A 19,709-nucleotide genomic window follows, 5' to 3' on the forward strand; every position below is an offset into this window, starting at 1 on the left:
CTTTCTTCGTAAGGCACTTCTGATTTATCTAAGTCCTCTTGAGATGTGAAGATCCAGAAATATATTTTGGAAATGAAAGAAGAAAAGGATATTTTTCTTCTTACTTAAAAAATTAGCATATGACTAATTTTACAGTGATAAATTATGTCTTGAGAAGTAGTCATTCATAATTGATAGCTCGTTTTTACAACTCAGTATAATTTCTAAATCTCTGTAGTTAAGGAATAATTTTATGCAGAATAATCCAAGATACGGTATAATAACATGACAACAGAAGCAGCGTTTAATTATCAAAGACTGTACTCACTATGGAGAATGGAAGAGTGTAGCTACTTAGTGGAGTGTCAGTTTCTGTACCCTGAGAACCTGTTCTAGAGCTTATGCTCACAGTGTAGTTCGTGGACCATCAGTCGTCATCATCAGCTGGAAGCTTGTTAGGACTGTCATCTCACTCATGTGTGGAAACATACCACACCAAGCAGTGGATTCATCAGCTCCGTTTAAACAAGATCTCCAATGATTCTGTGCACATTAAAGTGTGAGCAGCACTGCTCTTAAGGACAACTTTTAGTGCAAGTGAAAACTGCATTCCTATAAGAGAAGGAAGGAGAGTTAATCTGGTTGATCCATAGCTTTGCTGGGTTAACCTCGAGTCTCAAGTAGTTGTGGGAGCCACTTTAGTGATCCTCTAATCTAATCCCCTCATTTTACAGATGAGGGTACTGAGCCCCAGAATGGTTAAGTGACTTGCCCAGGGCCACAGCTAGTGGTTGACAGAGCTGGAACAGGCCTTCCAACTCTCAGTCCAGTGTTCTTTCCACTACACGATCCTGCCTTCCGTTTGCTATTGAGGTTAGTAGATATGTGTCTGTCCGGACTAGGATTTGAAGGATAAAAAGTGGAGTGAACACTGGGAAGAGTGCTTACGTACTGATGGGTGTAGACATGGGATTCCTGTCTTGTTCAGAAGATTCAAGATGTAGATTAGCAGTAGGAAAGAGTGACTTTTTTTCATGTAGATGTTATGAAGTATGTGAAAGCTCATTCTGTTATAGCTGCTGTGTTTCACCCACAGGAAATACGTAAAATGCGTATAAACTATGATGAGGTAGAATGGTGTTTTATTTTATTTTTTTTTAATAGTAGCTTCTGAAGAGCTTGTTTGTCATTGAAAATCCTGTTTGTAAAGAGCTCCTTGTTTAATTAAAAAAAAAAATCTGTCATCTGGAATCAACTGCAGAAGTCCCTACAAATTTTATAGCCACTTAGTCGCTTATGCTTACAACATTTTAGTCAGACTAGATATTTGTTAGCATATTTAACAAAAGCCTCTGGAAACATGAGGACTTTTTTTTTTTAAGTATGGTTTGTCATCCAGGTACAGAAGAAAATAATGTAAAAATATTAAGAAAAGTCATCCTGAGTCACCTGACTCTTGCTGCTGTGGTTCTCTCATAGCACTGACTTTTGACCTCAAGGGAGCAGTGATGCTGGCTCTGCTGCTGCGTTTGACTGGTTAATAAGACAAGTAGCATTGCTATACTTGGAACCTGATGATAGAAAGGAACTTTGAAAAGAGAGCAGTTCAGGAATGTAGAGCTTAATATAGCTCAGTTCTGCGCTTCCTTCTTGACCAGTAGAGATCCCTTCACAGACCATAAAAGATCTATATGTTTAGTTTGTGAAATTCACTAAATTGTGAAACAAAAAGCATATATTATGAAAAAGGTTCTCTGATGAAGCATACCTTCAGTGTTAAGAGGTGTGTGATAATAAAACATTTTTATCCAGGGAAGGTTACAGCTAGAGGTGGGTCAGATTGAAAATACTTAATGTTCTATTCAGTGAGTCCAAAAGCTCTTTTCTTATCAGCTTTTCTAAAAATAAATGCCTCGTGCATTTGTTTGACATTATAAAATTTATTATGTGAAGACTGTATTTACTATAATGTTGAATATTTTGCCTTTCATTTAGTCAACAATCATTGCTTATAATATTTAGGGCCATATGCCCTCAAGGAGTTTCCCTGGTAGCTCAGTTGGTAAAGGATCTGCTTACAATGCAGGAGACCCAGGTTTGATACCTGGGTGGAGAAGATCCCCTGGAGAAGGAAATGGCAAGCCACTCCAGTATTCTTGCCTGGAAAATCCAATGGACAGAGGAGCCTGGTGGGCTACAGCCCATGGGGTCACAAAGAGTTGAACACAACTTGGCAACTAAACTGCCACAACAGCCCTCAAGGAACACACATCCTGATTATGGAGATAGACATGTAAGCAGCCTCATTCTGTAGAGGAGGAACTTGAGACACAAGGAGGCTTATGGGCTCCAGGTTCGTGCATTAGAAGGTGGTACATCTGGGACATACACTGCGTTGGCCTGACTCCACAGCCTGCCTTCTTATCTACCCATGTCCTAGGACCTTGTTGAAAATCAGAGGAACGCAAAGGAGGAGATGCTTACTTAGAGGGTTTAGGAATGTTTCACTGATAAAGTGATATTTTAGCTGTTCCCTGACTTTTGGGTTGAAACTTAGTAGGAAAAAATGTGGATGGAGTAAAAGGAGCTAGAGGGGAAGACGTTATGAGTAGAATCAAGTGTGTGTCAGAGGCGTCAAAGTGTATGTGTGTGTACGTGCGTGCCAGCAGTTCTGGTAAATGATGGAATGGTTGAAAAAGGAGGCTGGAGTCTAATTCTCCTTGATGGCCACCAAAAAGTAAGCAGTCATTCAGGCTTTGGAAGCTTTGTGATTCTATAAGCATGAATCAATGTGTATGTTTGTTTACTTGTCCAGTACTTTATTTACAAAATATGTTTAAGATGGACAGTAATATATTGTCAACATTGACTACTAGTATTTTAGTTTAGAAGATAGTATAATCTTATGAACATTTATATTATTATATAGAAATTTGGATTCCTGACTTCTGAGCTGGAAGGAAACAACAAAATATAACTCTTGTCTAGATGTTTTAAAAACTACTTGTTTTAAAAGTAGTCATCTCCTTTCCCCTCGCACCCCGTTTTCTAGTTATAAAAATTTCCAGAAATGTTGAGATCTCCTCTAGCCTGTGTTTGCTGGTTTACATACTGGCTGCCTTTAGTGTCCCCTTTTCAGTCACATCTGGCAAAGTGTGGTTGTTCTGACATCCCTAAGAAATGAATGCTCAGTCTGTTTTCTCCAGTCCTGCCTCAGCTCTGTCTCCTTTCAAAGTGGAGACTTCTCCCCCTTGGATTTCTTTCTTGTTCAGAAGTCTGGTGGATTAATTCAAGGAGGGGTCTTGTGAGTTCTTAGATTAATGGGAGTAGGAAAATTTGAGAACAGCTTTCAAATATCATTTTTTTTTTCTGTGTTAGGCTGCAGAACAAGCGAAAGCAAGCCCAGCTCTGGTAGCCAAGGATCCTGGTACTGCGGCTAACAAAAAAGAAGAGGAAGATTTAGCGAAAGGTACATTTTTTAAGTCCCTGACCCTGGGAAGATGATAGGTCTCTTACTTGATATTTTTTCCCCTAAGATGTTTAAAAATAAAGGAAATAGTTCACAGCCAAAGCTGAAATCTGCTTTGTTCTCCTCTGTTCCTCTCTTCAGTATCACTTTTTTCCTCTCCTCTTCCAAGGCAGCTACTGTCGTGTATGTCTGTTCAGTCTTGTTTCTATAATATTTTTACTATATCTGTGTATCCATAAATAATACCAAATACTTGTTTGTTTCCAGCAAATTCTTTTTTCATAAATACTGCACTCTAGGTACCATCTGCAACTTGTTTTTTTCATGCAATGTTTGAGATCTATTCATAATAAGGTATTTATGTCAAGTTCATTTGTTTTAACTGCTGTATAATATTCCAGTATTGGCACCTGCTTTAGGTTCTAATAAGCACCTGCTTTAGTCTATCTTCCTTCCTACTGATGGACATCTGGATTTTCTGATTTCTTTTACTATAACGTGTTTGCAGCATTGAATACCCTTTTTCATGTTCTTCAGTGTGTGTGTGTGCATGTGAAAGATCGTTTTGTGGTATTGTTGCCTTATGGAGTAGGTACATCTTCAACTTTACTACTAGTTGTGGCTTTCCCATTTGCAGTGTATGAAAGCTCTTATTATTCACTTATTATTTGTAGTCTCATGATGACATTTGGTATCAGAGTAATTTTTGTGAATCTGATGGGTTTGAAATGATACCTAATTTTTATTTTCTTGATTACTAGTGAGGTTCAGTCCTTTTTTGTGTGTTTATTAGCTGCTTTAATTGTCTCTTTTTCTATATTTTTTTCCTAGGTAATGGTGTATATATAGTTTTTATTTTGGATATCAACCTTTGCTTGTTATATCTGTTGTGGATGTCTACTCTTGGGTTTTGGCTTATAGTTTAACTTTGATAATGGCATGTTGTATTAAACAAGTTTTAAATTTTGATGTAGTCAAAATTTTTGCTTTTCTTTTACAATTTTTTTAATGTCTTAAGGTATTTTCCTCTCTCCCAGGCTCCTGATTTCCTATTTTTTCTTATGTTAATTTTAAAGTTTTATTTTCTCATCTAATCTTTTATTCATTTGGAACAGAGGTGGCAGGGAAGAAGGGATTATGTATTGAATTGAAAATGGTGTAGTCAATTCATTAAGATTACATTACAAAGCCTGAGTGGTGATGGCCTGCACTGGGGAGGAGATAGAGCAGACACATTTAAGATTTATTTGGGGTGTTAGGTGAGACTTCACTGCATTTGTTTCCAAATTCCAGTTCTTAGATTGCTTACCTGAGAATGACCTTTGGAACAATAAAACACAGGCTCTCAAATGCTATCTTTGAGACTTCTGTTTAATGAGCCCCCAGTGAAGGACTCCAGCTTGGGACTTCTGACTTCCAAAGTGATTTTGATTATTATTTGGTAAACTTAAGCTATTAGAAATAAACTGAGAAGATGAAAGAAAATATAAAATATCTGTAGATAAATTTAAAAAACAGATTTGAGTTTATATCACTTTATTACCCAGAGTATTTTAAATTGTACCTGTTCAGTAAAAAAAGCCATCATGCTCTTCAGCTGTTTTGTTAGCTTATTTATTTTTTAAGCTGTGAATGAATGAATACAATCAATGTCATTATTTTTGTTCACTATTATTATATCAGGATATGTGCTAGCTTCCCACTACATTATTGAAAGAATACTTTTTACCCTCAGATACTTTTTTGTACTTCTTAGGATTGTTGGGTATATTAACATTTTGGGTCTTTTTTTTTTTTTAAACTCATTATTTTCCAGCCATTGAGTTGTCCCTGAAGGAACAAAGGCAGCAGTCAACCACCCTTTCCACTTTGTATCCAAGCACATCCAACCTCTTAACTAACCATCAACATGAAGGCCGGAAAGTTCGTGCTATATACGACTTTGAAGCTGCTGAAGATAATGAACTGACTTTTAAAGCTGGAGAAATTATTACAGTTCTTGATGACAGGTGATGGTTACTACTAAGCTGAATACTCACTTGAAGATACATAATATATTCTGTGTTTCATTTATTCCTGCTGACTGCCTTATCAAACATAATAAAATCAAATATTGACTCAGGTATTTTCTCTGTAGGACAGACAGTCGGTTGCTTTGTTTGTGTCATACTGTTGAGATTTGTATTTTATAGTTTAATTTTTTTTCTCATCTATCACTTTAAATGCTTTCTATTTGTTTTGGAGGCCTAGTTTACTCTGTTCATTTTTGGTTCTATCTAATACTATACACTGTTAAATTAGTAAAAAAAAGTTAAGATTTTAGAAAATACACTAAACATATATGCATTTATGGAATTTATAAGAAATATATAGTCTCAGTGATGCGATTCCAATAGATCCTTCTGACCCTCCACTGTGGACTCAATAGCAGGGAGATGAAGAGGAACGTGACCGAGAGACCACACGTGGTGACCCCCAGACCCTGCTCCTGAGGGTCTCCTGACCCACCTCCCTGCTCTCTCACACCTCGTTCCAGCCTTTAGGAGCATTCCCTTGGGCCTGGTGGTCCCTGACTCGTCCTGTCATAACAGGCTTCAGAAGGATCCAAAGATGCTGGGAACCCTAAGCCCCAGACCCTGGTTGTTTTCCAGACCCTTTGGAGGCAAAGCATAAAGGACTCCTGCCTTTTTGTGCCACAAAAGGGGACACAAAGATACCCTTGCTCTCCAGCTCTCCTCTCTGGGGGATTCGCTGGGTCACTACTTAGGAGGAGGTCTCTGGGCCTCGCTGACCTTTCTTTCCCTCCCATTGACCCCCGCAGCCAGCCTGTGGTTCTTTTCTCCTGCTGGTCTGTCAAGAATCTGTCCTGCTGGGGGAGGGCCTTGGTTCCTCGTCTGGAATGAGAGACCCTGGAGTGCAACTCAGGCTTGCTCTCGGACGTGCGTGCCATCCTCCTGACTATGCCCCTTGTCCAGAAAAAAAAAAAAAAGAAGAAATATATAATATTGAAGTAATTTATATCATCAGGGAGATGATACAGTGTATCTCTTTTTTACTACAGTTTTATGTTTACTTGAAAATGACTGCTGGTGATTGTTACTCATAATGAAGTGCTAAAATTTTTTGCAAGTGGTTTTTGAAGGTCAATTCAAATAGATCTAAGATTATTCCTGTAGTATCTATCACACTTGTGTACTAGTATGTTTTCTTGAGTGAAAGAAAATGAAGTAGTTTGAGCTGGTTATTTGGAAGTTGCCCGAAACCTTGATCATTCATTCATTCAAAAAATCTTTCTTGAGTGCTGGCTAGCTTTGAGAAGGCAATGGCACCCCACTCCAGTACTCTTGCCTGGAAAATCCATGGACAGAGGAGCCTGGTAGGCTGCAGTCTATGGGGTCGCTAAGAGTCGGACACGACTAAGCGACTTCACTTTCACTTTTTACTTTCATGCATTGGAGAAAGAAATGGCAACCCACTCCAGTATTCTTGCCTGGAGAATCCCAGGGACGACGGAGCCTGGTGGGCTGCCGTCTATGGGGTCGCACAGAGTCGGACATGACTGAAGCGACTTAGCAGCAGCAGCAGCAGCTTTCCTTATCTTAGGCACTGGGGATCCAGTGGTGAGTGTGGGGATGCACTGGGGATTGTGTTCCTTGTGAACATTTTGTGCTCCTCGTGATGTTACTATCATGTGTGTTCTCTTGTGGATGGACTATATGCTCATGTGTGCTACAGAGAACACTGATTTAGGAATGGAGGTCTGGATTCAGAGTCTACCATCTATCCTGTTAAAATTGTTAGACTGGAGCCTATTAACCACCTGAAGTTGACAGTTTTTTAAAAAAATATTAATTTTTTATTTGTGGCTGTGCTGGGTCTTCGTTGCTGCGCATGGGCTTTCTCTAGTTGCAGCGAGCAGGGTCTGGCTACTGTAGCGCGGGGTGTGGGCTTTTCATTGTGGTGGCTTTTCTTGTGGAGCGTGGGCTCTAGAGCTCTAGTGCAGCATGTGGATTTAGTTGCCCTGCTGCATGTGGGATCTTCCCGGATCAGGGATTGAAACCGTGTCCCCTGCATTGGCAGGGAGATTCTTAACCACTGGACCAGCAGAGAAGTCCTGAAGTTGACAGTTAAGTCTGGGGATCTGTCTTTTGCGGGGGAGAGAGTTCAGAGCCTTATATTAGATCCTCAGAGCATTTACTAGCCTTCCAAAATATGAAAAAGAACTGTGTTTAGAGTCTCATGTCTTCTCTGAGACCTCATCTCGTATTTGTAATAATGCTACATTCATTTCCTCCTTCGTTGGATTCTTGTGGGCTTCACATCTGGTAATGATATAAGTTAAACACCATAAAAGGTAAAGATAAATAAAAATAAGAATTCTTTGTTATAGTAAAGTGTTCTTTTTTTGTTGTTGTTCCTCTTAGTGACCCCAACTGGTGGAAAGGGGAAACCCATCAAGGCATGGGGCTCTTCCCTTCAAATTTTGTGACTGCAGATCTCACTGTTGAGCCTGAAATGAGTAAGTATTTTCTGGTCTGTCACTGGACAGTAATCCTTAATTCTCTAAAATTCAGCTTTCTGGAGCAAGAATTCTCAAATGTTAGAGCCTCCAAGGTGTTTATTAAAAATGCAATTCCCCAGTCAGTTTATCAGGCTGTAGACTTTTATTTAGGAAAAAAAAAAAATGTGTGTGTGTATTTATTTGTCATTGCAGAAATGCAAATTAAATGTTGTAGAATTTAATCTTGTATTTTTGGTATCATCAGTTGACAATAGTGCAACAAATGCAGTGTAACCTTGTGGAGATTTCTTCCTGTTCTAAGGTTAGTTCATTTCCCTAGTGTCCAGCCTCAAACCTGGCAGCAGTAGCCTCTAAGCAACTTAATGGCTTTCCTACATTTAATGTCAGATATTCAGAAGGAACCATACCTAACCATGTCAGTACTTTCTGACTTCCAAAGCTTTGCTGACAAGGAGAAACGGACTAAAAAGTGGGGCCAAGGAGGAAAAGTGGTATTACTGGCAGGCATAATCATTGCAGGAGATGTCAACTGCCAGTAGCCTATCGAAATGTTGGTAGGTGGGCCACTGTATTTCCACAAAATACTGTGATGAATCTTCCTAATGATAAGTTTGAGTCATCAGGAGTAAGTCATATTCTTCCTCTGTTTAAGGAAGCAGAAATATGTTCTCATCTAGAAAGGTTTCTATTAGTGACTGAAATGTTTTGAGTTTAAAGGGCTTTTGTATGTTAGTTATCTTGGCAAAATGTCTCAGCTCATCTTATCTTTCTGTAACGCCAGATAGAAGAGATCAAAGAGAGTTATAAATCACCATTTGCTTTGGTCTTTTTCAGTTTACGAGAATTTTAAGAAAAGATCTTTGTCTCAGTTGTTTTATTTACAGCAGTACTTGGTATTGAGTCTTATCCAGAATACTGCTGCTAAGTCACTTCAGTCATGTCTGACTCTGTGAGACCCCATAGACGGCAGCCCACGAGGCTCCCCCATCCCTGGGATTCTCTATGCAAGAACACTGGAGTGGGTTGCCATTTCCTTCTCCAGTGCATGAAAGTGAAAAGTGAAAGTGAAGTCGCTCAGTCGTGTCCGACTCTTAGCGACCCCATGGACTACAGCCCACCAGTCCCTCCATCCATGGGATTTTCCAGGCAAGAGTACTGGAGTGGGGTGCCATTGCCTTCTCCGTATCCAGAATACAGACTGTATAAATGTTTATACAATAAATGATAAATAAGTGTCTATGTATTAGTAAAGATACACTTTTCTTTGAAAATACAGAAATGCTTTTCTTTCAAGAGAAGGCTTTAATAGCATACATTACAGATCCTGGATAAAACAGTGCCGTTTCATAGTTATTTTCAGGATGTTTTATGTCACTTTAATACAGACAGATTCCGATACCCATTCCTTTATGAAGTTCTTTTTTGTTAAACTCAAGAACAAGTTGTAGAACCTAGTTTAAATGGCAGTGCATAATGTGCGCATTTTGATAATGGTGAACTTTTCTATATTTTGCTGTGAGGTTTTTTTTGTTTTTGTTTTTAATCTCTGATTTTGTTTTGTTTTTGTTTGTTTATGTTGAGTTAGTTGTTGGATAGAATTGTCTTGAATGTCCATTCCAGATGAGATCCAGTATGTCACATGGATAAAGTAGCCATCTTACCTTCTTCCCTGTCACATAGCAAGGTAGCCTTAAAATGAATTTTCTAGCTATTTTCATGTGTTTCACTCTGGACCACCTAAAAGAGAGCATCAGAGCTTATGTAATGGAGTTATAGTTCTCAAGTTTGGAAAAGGAGTGTTAGCAAGATCCTTGTAGTATTGTTCTGTATGAGGAAATAGAGGTCCACTTCACTTAATGAGAAGTAGCCTGAGCTACTTAGCTTGTTTACATTTTGAAGAGTCAGTAAGATTCTGTGAAAGGACTTTATAATATACGTGTATATGTGTGTGTGTATGATATTTATACACATGTGACACATAATACACAAACATAATGCACGCAAACAAAGTAATAGTATTAGCCCCTAAGAGAAAAAACACTGCAGACTTGTGCACGGCCAGCTGTTAGGATGGCAAATCTACCTTGCAGGGCTGTCCCAGCTCTCTACGTGTCTATAGTTCAGGATAAAAAGTGGAAATATCTATAGCGGGTGGCTCTTTTTCTCCCATGGGAAAGTGAAATAAGCTGAAATTTCTTGTGTGTGTAGACTTTTTCTTTATTGTGACTTCTGTGGGATGAATATATTCCTTTATTGGAGATTAAACTCTTTTCCATTTATATTCTGGAGTGGGTTGCCATTTCCTTCTCCAGGGGATCTTCCCGACCCAGGGATTGAACCTGGGTCCTCCCCCATTGTAGGCAGACGCTTTTACCGTCTGAGCCACCAGGGAAGTCCAATATAGGATATATAAGTGATATGACTTACTGTTCTCAGAGTAAAGTCACAGGCTGGATTCCAGTAGTGTGGGCTAGTGCAGCTAGAATGATGGGCATTCAGGTCCAGGCCTTGCCATTGATTTGCTTTTAATCCTTCTAAGCCACTGTTGACCTCATTCACAGGGTGGGTATATCTTAGAGGATTATATTGGAGACTCATTGGGGGAAATGCAGTATTCCATTAAGCACATTTAGTGGTTTAATAAATATTATTTTCCTTTCTTAATTCTGCACCTTTCCACTCCCCCTCTTTCCACCTTGAGTCTTAATTTTTATGAATACTGCTTGACTACATTGATTTGTTGTTATTTAGATGCTTAGTCTTGTCTGACTCTTTGCATCTCCATGGACTGTAGCCCTCCAGACTCCTCTGTCCATGGGATTTTCCAGGCAAGAATACTGGGGTGGGTCGCCATCTTCTCCAGGGAATCTTCCCGACGCAGGGATCAAACCTGTGTCTCCTGCATTGGCAGGTGGACTCTTTACCACTGAGCCACAGGGGAAGGCAACTATATTGATACATGGATAAAAAGATCCCAAAAGAAAGTTCATTCCTTTAAGGCTGTATGTGCCTCTCAGTATTACTTTGGAGAAAGTCAGTCGCTGTGGAAATGATAACCTTATACTTGCTAGTTAGTGATATATTGAATACTTTTTAAACATTGCTTTGTTGAGCAAGAGAAATATGTACTTCTAGTTTGCAGATCCCTTAGTAACCACCCTTTCATTGCAAAGAATAATGTAACTAAAAAAAATACAGACTGATTTAGTGGAAAAACTCAGATCCCTGCCAAGGCCATTTGTAAAGTTCTCCACTGGCCTAAATGTCATTCCCTTAGTAAAAAAAAAAGTCTGAGTGGTGTGCAGGGAATATACAGCTCACTTCCCAAATTCACTATATTGAAAGAGTATGGCCTGTGGAAAAGCGGAGATTTTTCTTTGAAAGAACTGGTAATTTGAAAAGAGGATTAATTTTAAATAGCAGAGTTCATTTATACCATTGTAAAACTTTGCTTTTCATGCAGCAGTTTACTGAACTCTCATTTGTAATAGGTGATTAATCTTTGTTCCAGAGATGTAGCTCTTATTTTTAGTGAAGTATCTGTTATAGAAAACATATAATCTTTAGAAGAGAAAATTAAGAAGTCTTTACGCAGTTTCATAATGTATTGTTCTGTCATTACTGCCTTAATCTGCTAGTGGTGTATCCCTTAAATTGAGTCTGTCAGATTGAAAAGAATATAGGAAACACCTAGATTCTTTCCTGCAACTTAAAGTACTTTAAGATAAAATTGTAATTTTATGATATGGAAAAGATAATTGTTACATGTTTTTCAGTTAAAACAGAGAAGAAGACGGTACAATTTAGTGATGAAGTTCAGGTAGAAACGATAGAACCAGAGCCAGAACCAGCCTACATTGATGAGGTAAGTGACTTTCTGCCCGAGAGCACCTTACTTGATATTGAAGTTGAAGTGGTTTTCTTCTCTTCTCTAAAAAATTCAGTCCTTGATTAATGCATGTATATTGTTGTTACAAAAATTCAAATAATACAGACCAAGTCAAAATTCTCCTGGAAATTTCCTCTCTAGTCCCTTTCTTGCCATGTCGTAGGTATAGTTGTCCCTTCTCATTTTAACTTCCTGCTTAATCTTCCATAGTGTGGGTTTATCATGACTTCATTCTCTTGTTGGACAGTTCGGTTGTTTTCATTTCTCTGTGGGTTTTCTTTTTTTTTTTTTCTTTTTGCTGTTACAAACACTATTGTAATGAGACTTTTTGGAATAATTTCAAAAGAATGTGTGACTTTTATTTTTATTATTTATTTACTTTACTTTTTACTTTTTGGCTGCACTGCACAGCATGTGAGATCTTAGTTTGCCAGCCAGCTGTCAAATCCAAGCCCCCTACATTGGAAATGTGGAGTCCTAAGCACTGGACTGCTACTGACGTCCTTGACTTTATTTTTAAATCTCAATAGTTAATTTTTTGGCAGTTATATCCTTTGTAACATTTTAAACTAATGATGAAAAATGAGAATTCCTGTTTAAAATATGTGAAGGGATTTGTAGATTTTTAGCCTTGTTTGGAGGGAGCCAGAGGACTAAAGTTCGAAGAGCACTCTTTTGAAGGCTGTGCTGAGAGCCAGAGCCTGTATAGGGGCAGGGAAAGTCAGCTTTGGCTATAGCACGACATCAGAAAATGTGTGGGGACTTCCCTGGTGGTCCAGTGGCTAAGACTCCACTCTCCCAACACTGGGGGCCCAGGTTTGATCCCTGGTCCAGGAATTGGATCCCACATGCCACAACAAGATCAAAGATCTCATGTGCTGTAACTAATCTGGCAGAGTCAAATAAATAAATATTAATAAAGAAAATGCATGTAGGGTCTATCTAGAAACCTCATTTCTCTAATAGATAGTTTCAAATAGGGTATAGAATTCTGTAAACCAAGAGGACAGAAGTTACCCACATGTTAGCTGACTCTCATTTTACCCCTCTCTTTTTTTGACTTCAGACACTTTGCTGACATGTGCCTTCTCTTTTAGACTACTTAAAATGAAATTAGGACTCTTTTACATTGAAAAGTAGTATCTATTTCAGAATATGAAATTCTTTGACTTCAAGAGAGTTTTTTTTAATATACTTGTGTCGTTTTCACTCAGTGATTAATTTATCTCTCAAACTACTCTCCTTCTGTGCAGACTGTAAAGTTTTGTTTTGGTTTATGTAACAACTTTGCTTTGAATTGATAGTCTTTAAATAATTTACCTAAGTAGCTATGCTTAGTAGTATAACCTTGTCAAAACCATGAATGGAGAAAAGTTTGCAATTATTATAGTAATATTGTTTGGTACAGGAGATCTATATTTTGATTTTTTAAACTTACATATAGATACATCTCTGCTAATATAATGCTTACATGTGTTTATGTCATGATGGCTTCTTTATTTCTGTTGGTCTAAAACAAAAGATTCTGAAATAGATCTGAGTCACTGCTTTGAGATGCCTTCCAGCCTTTCACACAGGAGAATAGAGAAACCACAAATCATCCTCCTTTTTTTTGGTGACAAACTGAAACATTGGTGGAAAGAGAATGTAGAATAAATCCTTCTGGTGTGACTTAGAAGAGGAACAGCTGGAATAGAGCTGAGCTGTGCCTTATAAAACAGCTGCTGTATTCTCCCCAGTGGAGAAGTAGTAACCAAGTTGTTAGTCATAAGTAATGATGCCAGCTTGATAGGGTACACCTGTCACCGTGGCCAGGCTACCGATGCTCCAAAACAAAGTGAGACGGAAATCCACTAGCATGACATAAGAGGTTAATGAAATCACATGTTGTAACTTTAAATATTGCTGTATTTCTTCTTATTTAAGAGAGTTTCTGTTATCAGTTTCAAAAACAAGAAGAAATAGGTTTCAAGACTCTGACTTCACATGGTAGTAAAGAAAATACATGGATAGTAAATACATTAAAGCAAAATTGAAGTTTTCATATCTGTAAATTATAAGTTCATCCATTATCTAATTAACAAAGTGAGAAGTCATTGTGGCAGCGTGATTTGTTGCTTTTTATATTAACTGTTTAATTCCTGTAGGATAAAATGGACCAGTTGCTACAGATGTTGCAAAGTACAGATCCCAGTGATGATCAACCAGATCTTCCAGAGTTACTTCATCTTGAAGGTAAACCTTGTTTTCCATTTACCTTGCAAGTAAAAAATAATTAAGGGTTATATCTAATGTTCTCTTACAGAGTGCTTTTATTATTAAATAGAATTGAAGACGATATAAAAACTGTTAACATTTCTTGCTGTTCTGTGACCAGTCTCATGTTTACATGCAGTTTAAACCTTTGGTAGAATTCAAAATTTTATACTTTTCTACCCAAAGTAAATATTTTATTCAACATTTTAAAATGTTGTAAAATGAAGATTGGTACTAAAGTTTTCTGACAGCAATGCAATCAGTCAAAAGTATTGATTTTATAACTATTCAGGAAAACCAGTCTTGGGTTTTGTGGGCCTGAGGTTAATTGATAGAATTTTTATTATTCCAAATGACATCTTTTAGAGAGTTGCTGTCTTTTGCTGCATTGTCTTACATTTCTTCCATCTCATCATCTTAGCAATGTGTCACCAGATGGGGCCTCTCATTGATGAGAAGCTGGAGGATATTGATAGGTAAGACCGTGTGTGTGCTGCCTGTGCTGCATGGCCTCTTCTCTACAGAGCTCTCTAAGCTGCATCTTGGAATGGAGATGCCTTTTTATTTTGTTTTTACAGATATGCCAGTTTTCACTTGTTTTCCATTAGATGTGAGAATCAAAATTAGACCCATCTGTCCCTGCCGCCCCCTTTTTAAAGTGAGAATTTGTGTGACTTTCTGATGTTAGTCCTTTTTTTTAATAAGGGTTAACTGTTGTAATCATATTTGCTGTTAGTGGCATCATCAAGCCCCACACATGACCCATGTGTTACTAATGAGGGAAACCTAGATACTTTGAGGTAAAGTCAAGTGCAATAAGCTCAAGTCCTTCCCACACAACACCTAAATCTTACCCATACAACACCTAAATCTTTTTTTGGTTGCCTTGGAGTTAAACTATAAGAGATGCATCTTATTACTTAGAACATTTAAATAGCAGTGATGTTTTACATTCTTGTATAATATTTCAGAAAACATTCAGAACTCTCAGAACTGAATGTGAAAGTGATGGAAGCCCTGTCCTTGTATACCAAGTTAATGAATGAAGACCCCATGTATTCCATGTATGCAAAATTACAGAATCAGCAGTATTATATTCAGTCATCTGGAGTTTCTGGTTCTCAGGTAAGCTTTTAAAAGCTCAAGCATCTCATTTAAAATTTTCAAATATATTTGAGATTATTTGAAATAGCTATGTTTTTATAAAATGTGGAACTTCCCAATAGTAATGTTCAGAGTAAAAAGAAAGTTTAGAAGATTTTTTAATTGACAAATACAATGTATAGTATGCTAACTATACTGATAGTTCTTGTTCAAAAAAATTATATTTATGCAGAAGTGCACATCAGTCACCATCAAGTTAAAAAAAAATACAGACGCATTGGCTGTACCCCAGGCATATTGAATCCAGGTGTGAGATCCAAACATCTATGTATTTTTAAAGCTTCACATCTAATTTTCTGGTTAAGAAGGACAGTTTTTGTCTGAGTACAGTTTCTTAATATTACTAAGTCCTTGTGAGTATCTCCCATTTTCAGTTTTACAGTGAGCTGCCTTGATCTGAATTTTTTTCTGTTCCATTACATGGGAACATGTGTGATGCAGCACAGGCCCCTAAAACTCGTCACACCAGCAGTTTCCAGAGCCCATTTCCCACAAACTCACCAAGTGCAAGGTGTAGGGAGCAGTTCGCCAGACACCATATTTTATCCACACAGAGTACCATAAACTTTGTGCAGGTGAGTTTTTTTTGTTTTTTGGTGAGGTGCACTTCTGCAGGGAGGGGCCAGAACCCTGAAGAAGAGCAGCCAGACCTGAGAAATGTGGGGCTGGACAGCACATACCCATGAGTCATGATACCAGCACGAGCCAACAGACAAACAGAACCCCTTCCTGTTGGTTTTGCAAAGTACAAACAATTGCATTTGTGAGGACTGGACTAGCTGTGTTTACAATGAAGACCTTTTGGATTCTGTGTGTAGTACGGTCTCTTGTGGCTTTAACACAGGCACTCAGATGGTGGTGGTTTTGTGTCCTGATGGTGGTATTACCGTCTTACAGTAACAGCTAGTGAGAGTCGCACTCCCTGAACAGTTTTCAAACATGTGAAATGGAAGGATCTAATGAATACTACAGAAAATTAGAATATTATGCATGTTAAGATTTGGGAGGCACTTGAGACCTTAATCTCTCTGGCTTAAAACAAATACAGTTTTTAGATGCAGAGATTCACAAACAATGGCCCAAGGGCAAAAATGCAGCCCTTACACCTGTTTTGGTTTTTTTTTTTTTAACTTTTACTGAAATACAGCCATTCTCTTCGGTTTTACATCGTTTCTGACTGCTTTCTCTATAAGCAGAGCTCAGTAGTGCCAGTAGAGACCATGTGGTCCACAAAGTCTGACACATGTACTGTCTGGGCCCTTGACAAAGTCTGCTGACCCTGCAGGCTTTGAAGGGTAGCTTAGCTTGCTCTGTGTTCAATAAACTGTAATTAGGAAATATTTAGTATATCTCTAATAGGTATGTGTGAACTGTTGCTGTAAAACAGTGAATTCAAATACACTTTCTTAAGCATTTTGGGGGATCCCTTTGTTGTTCAGTCACTAAGTCATGTGACTCTTTGTGACCCCATGGACTGCAGCATGCCAGCCTCCCCTGTCCTTCACTATTTCCTGGAGTTTGCTGAAACTCATGTCCATTGAGTCAGGGATTCCTTTTAGGGAGATACAGTATCAACATGGAAAGAGAGATTATATCAGTATCAGATTTCAAGCTAAGTTTCTTTACTGCTTCTGTATGGAGGGGAACATGAGTTTTGCTATTGTTTACCTAAGAACAAAAATCATCAGAAGCCCACGTCACTGAAAAGTAATTTTTTCAAATGCCTGACAGCAGAAGTAACTTAAAGGATTTCGGAGATATGATTGTTCTGTTTGTAATTGAAAGCATGCCTGTTAAAATCAGAGGGAACCTAACATGTTTTATGTGAAACTGTTCTAGGTGTACCCTCCTCAGAGTGGTGCTTACCTGGTCGCAGGGAGCGCCCAGATGAGCCACCTGCAGAGCTACAGCCTACCCCCAGAGCAGCTGTCTTCCCTCAGCCAAGGAGCAGTGCCACCATCTGCAAACCCAGCCCTTCCTACTCAGCAAGCCCAGGCTTCCTACCCCAGGTAATTTGATTATTGACTGTTGTTTGTGGGTAGCACTGTTGAAACCCTCAAGTGCCGTCGATCGTCTGTAATCATGAAAAATGGATTTAAAAAATGCAGGATGGGTGTCATCACTGATAGCAGAAGATCAGCCCTGTCTGTGGTGGCAAGTGGGTTCTCTGGGACCCCCTGCAGCGTGGCAGTGCCAGCCAGCATGCCAGTCCTCTGTCCTACTGATCCTTGAACTGCTGGATTGTGATTTTACCTCATTTTTTTTTTTTTTAAACTTTTTATTTTGTATTGGGGTATAGCCAGTTAACAGTGTTGTGATAATCTCAGGTGGACAGCAGAGGGACTCAGCCAGACCTATAATGAATCGGTTCTCCCTCAGACTCCCCTCCTATCCAGGCTGCCACATAACATTGTAGCTAGGTATTTTTGATATTCCTTCCCATCTGTGATATTAGCTAAGGACTTTAATGAAACTTAAGTTTATTTTGATAACTGTAATTTAACATTTTATACAAATTTCACATAAAAAGCTAAATGTTCTTTGATTATTCCTTTACAATTTATAGTTCTGAACTGTATCTTAGAAGCAAATATTTCCTTCTTTTTACCCTGGTAGGAAGTTAGTATATATATATCACAGCATAATAAACCACGTGGAAGGAGACAGTAATAAGAAGCTGACACCCCCATGGTTCATGGGGCAGGTAGCTGATGATGAAATGTCAGGCTCATTGTTTTGGTCATTTACATATAATGCCCCATCATGTAAATGATTATATGTATGCATTATATTATTCATAATTTATGAATGCTTTTTCTACTTTAACGGAAAGTCATTCCTTTGACTCAGACAGGTAGACTTAAGAGTTCACAACAGAAGTTTCTCGGTAACACAGGCACAATTTCTAGGAACCTCCATCCATGTTGGAGTCATCTCAGAGCTCCTGTCCTTCCTTCACTGTTGTACTGTTCAAGCTCAGGAGCCCCACTCTAGGGATGCTGAGGGATTGCCAAACATGATTTTGTGGTCACATCTTGTATTCTAAAAGTACCTTAAGAAGGAGGGTAGTGGGGAAGCCTGTTACAGGCATCAGATGACAGCAGCCAGAAGACGGTACCACCTACAGGGTTACAGAGTTTAGCGGAAAAGTTAGGTGGAACCCTTTCGGTCTGTCCAAGGACATTTTTATTTTTTTTAATTCTCAGTCTGTTAAAACCAAATACCCTTACATGGAAATCAGTAGGGAGCAGCTTTTAGGAGAGTAACATGTTACTTTAAAATTAGATCAAAGTGAGTAGAGGTGGAAAATTGTTGAGAAGTGAGCCAGTGTACGGGAATGAAGTAGGAAGGTCTTAGAAACTTGAGCCTTGTCCAGAGGTACTGCTCTATCCCAGCTGGTCCTCGGTGACCCTGTCACTTGCGGCTCTAGTTGCTCTTGTCACTGAAGGCTACTTGGATCTCTTAGTCCAGAGCCTTGAGGTATTATCCTTGTAAATGAGCTGCTCTGATAGTACGTGCTGCAGAGTCAGAGTGCCGTGTCGCTGTTGGCTTGGGACTGTTCTGTCCTCTCCTGCCACCTGGACATGAACCCCTGTCCTGGACCCATGGCCTGTGCTGTATCCCCCAGCCTGGCTATTGGCTAGCTGTAAATATCACCTCTCCAGAAACACAGGTGCATTTCAAGAGGTGCTTTTGGCAGAGCATTAATATCAAAATATTGAGTCCTCTTCATGTGGCTGTTCTGCTCATTCTCTAGTTCTTAGCTCCATCGTTGTCCAAGGCTGTCTCGCTCTCCCCCTCGCCAGCACTGGTGCTCCTCTGTTGCTGTCCCAGGCCCCCAGCGCACTGTCGTCTTGTCTGTATCCCCATCTAGGCTGTTGTATCCTGAGAGCTGGAGTGGGATCTGTCACCTTCAGAGCCACACTGTGTAGCACAGAGTTTTACACCTGGTGGGAGCTCAGTAGATACTTGATAAATAAATGTTTTGATGGGAGTTTCAAGGGCTGTGTTAGGCCAGTGAGTTATATATTCCAGTTCCTGGAAAAGTCTTCACAAAGACCTTGAGGCAATTTTTAAAAAGATATATTAGGAACAGTTGTGTGTAGGTACATGTGCATCTGTATGTGTTTGAATGAGAAAACTGATGGCAAAACAAACATACGCTAACAAAATTGGAAGTAGTGAAAATGGAGGTGGAAGTATACACTATAGAGGTATATGACATGTTTGACTCAAACTTTCTAATTGTAAATCACAGTCAAGAGGAATTTTTTTCCTGTGTTTTTGGTGGGCAGGTATTTTAGTGTCCCTCGGTCCATATCTAGCAGACAGTTTCTTATTCTTTTACATAGATTTTCAATTCTCTGGTTGTCACTCTTCTGGACTTCCATCACCCTAGGGTGAGCCTGTTAAAACCACGTCGCGTCACA

The 19,709-nt window shown here is 38.9% G+C and overlaps 1 protein-coding gene and 1 non-coding gene across 3 annotated transcripts in view; both read left to right on the forward strand.

Moving 5' to 3' along the window:
• STAM (signal transducing adaptor molecule) overlaps positions 1-19,709 on the forward strand; it is a 63,330-nt gene that overhangs the window by 33,532 nt on the left and 10,089 nt on the right. For both annotated transcript variants that reach the window (XM_010811112.4, NM_001076842.1), the window contains 8 exons: positions 3,358-3,448; positions 5,265-5,457; positions 7,873-7,967; positions 11,747-11,835; positions 14,007-14,094; positions 14,537-14,591; positions 15,087-15,240; positions 17,119-17,288. In XM_010811112.4, coding sequence (XP_010809414.1) covers positions 3,358-3,448; positions 5,265-5,457; positions 7,873-7,967; positions 11,747-11,835; positions 14,007-14,094; positions 14,537-14,591; positions 15,087-15,240; positions 17,119-17,288 — 935 coding nt within the window. The remainder of the gene's footprint in view (positions 1-3,357; positions 3,449-5,264; positions 5,458-7,872; positions 7,968-11,746; positions 11,836-14,006; positions 14,095-14,536; positions 14,592-15,086; positions 15,241-17,118; positions 17,289-19,709) is intronic.
• On the forward strand, positions 5,822-5,907 carry LOC112449449 (small nucleolar RNA SNORD62). Its single transcript, XR_003038014.1, has one exon. It is a non-coding gene; the product is annotated as a small nucleolar RNA SNORD62 (small nucleolar RNA).

This window comes from Bos taurus, chromosome 13 (genome assembly GCF_002263795.3).
Source record: "Bos taurus isolate L1 Dominette 01449 registration number 42190680 breed Hereford chromosome 13, ARS-UCD2.0, whole genome shotgun sequence".
In the NCBI taxonomy this organism is placed as follows: Eukaryota; Metazoa; Chordata; class Mammalia; order Artiodactyla; family Bovidae; genus Bos; species Bos taurus.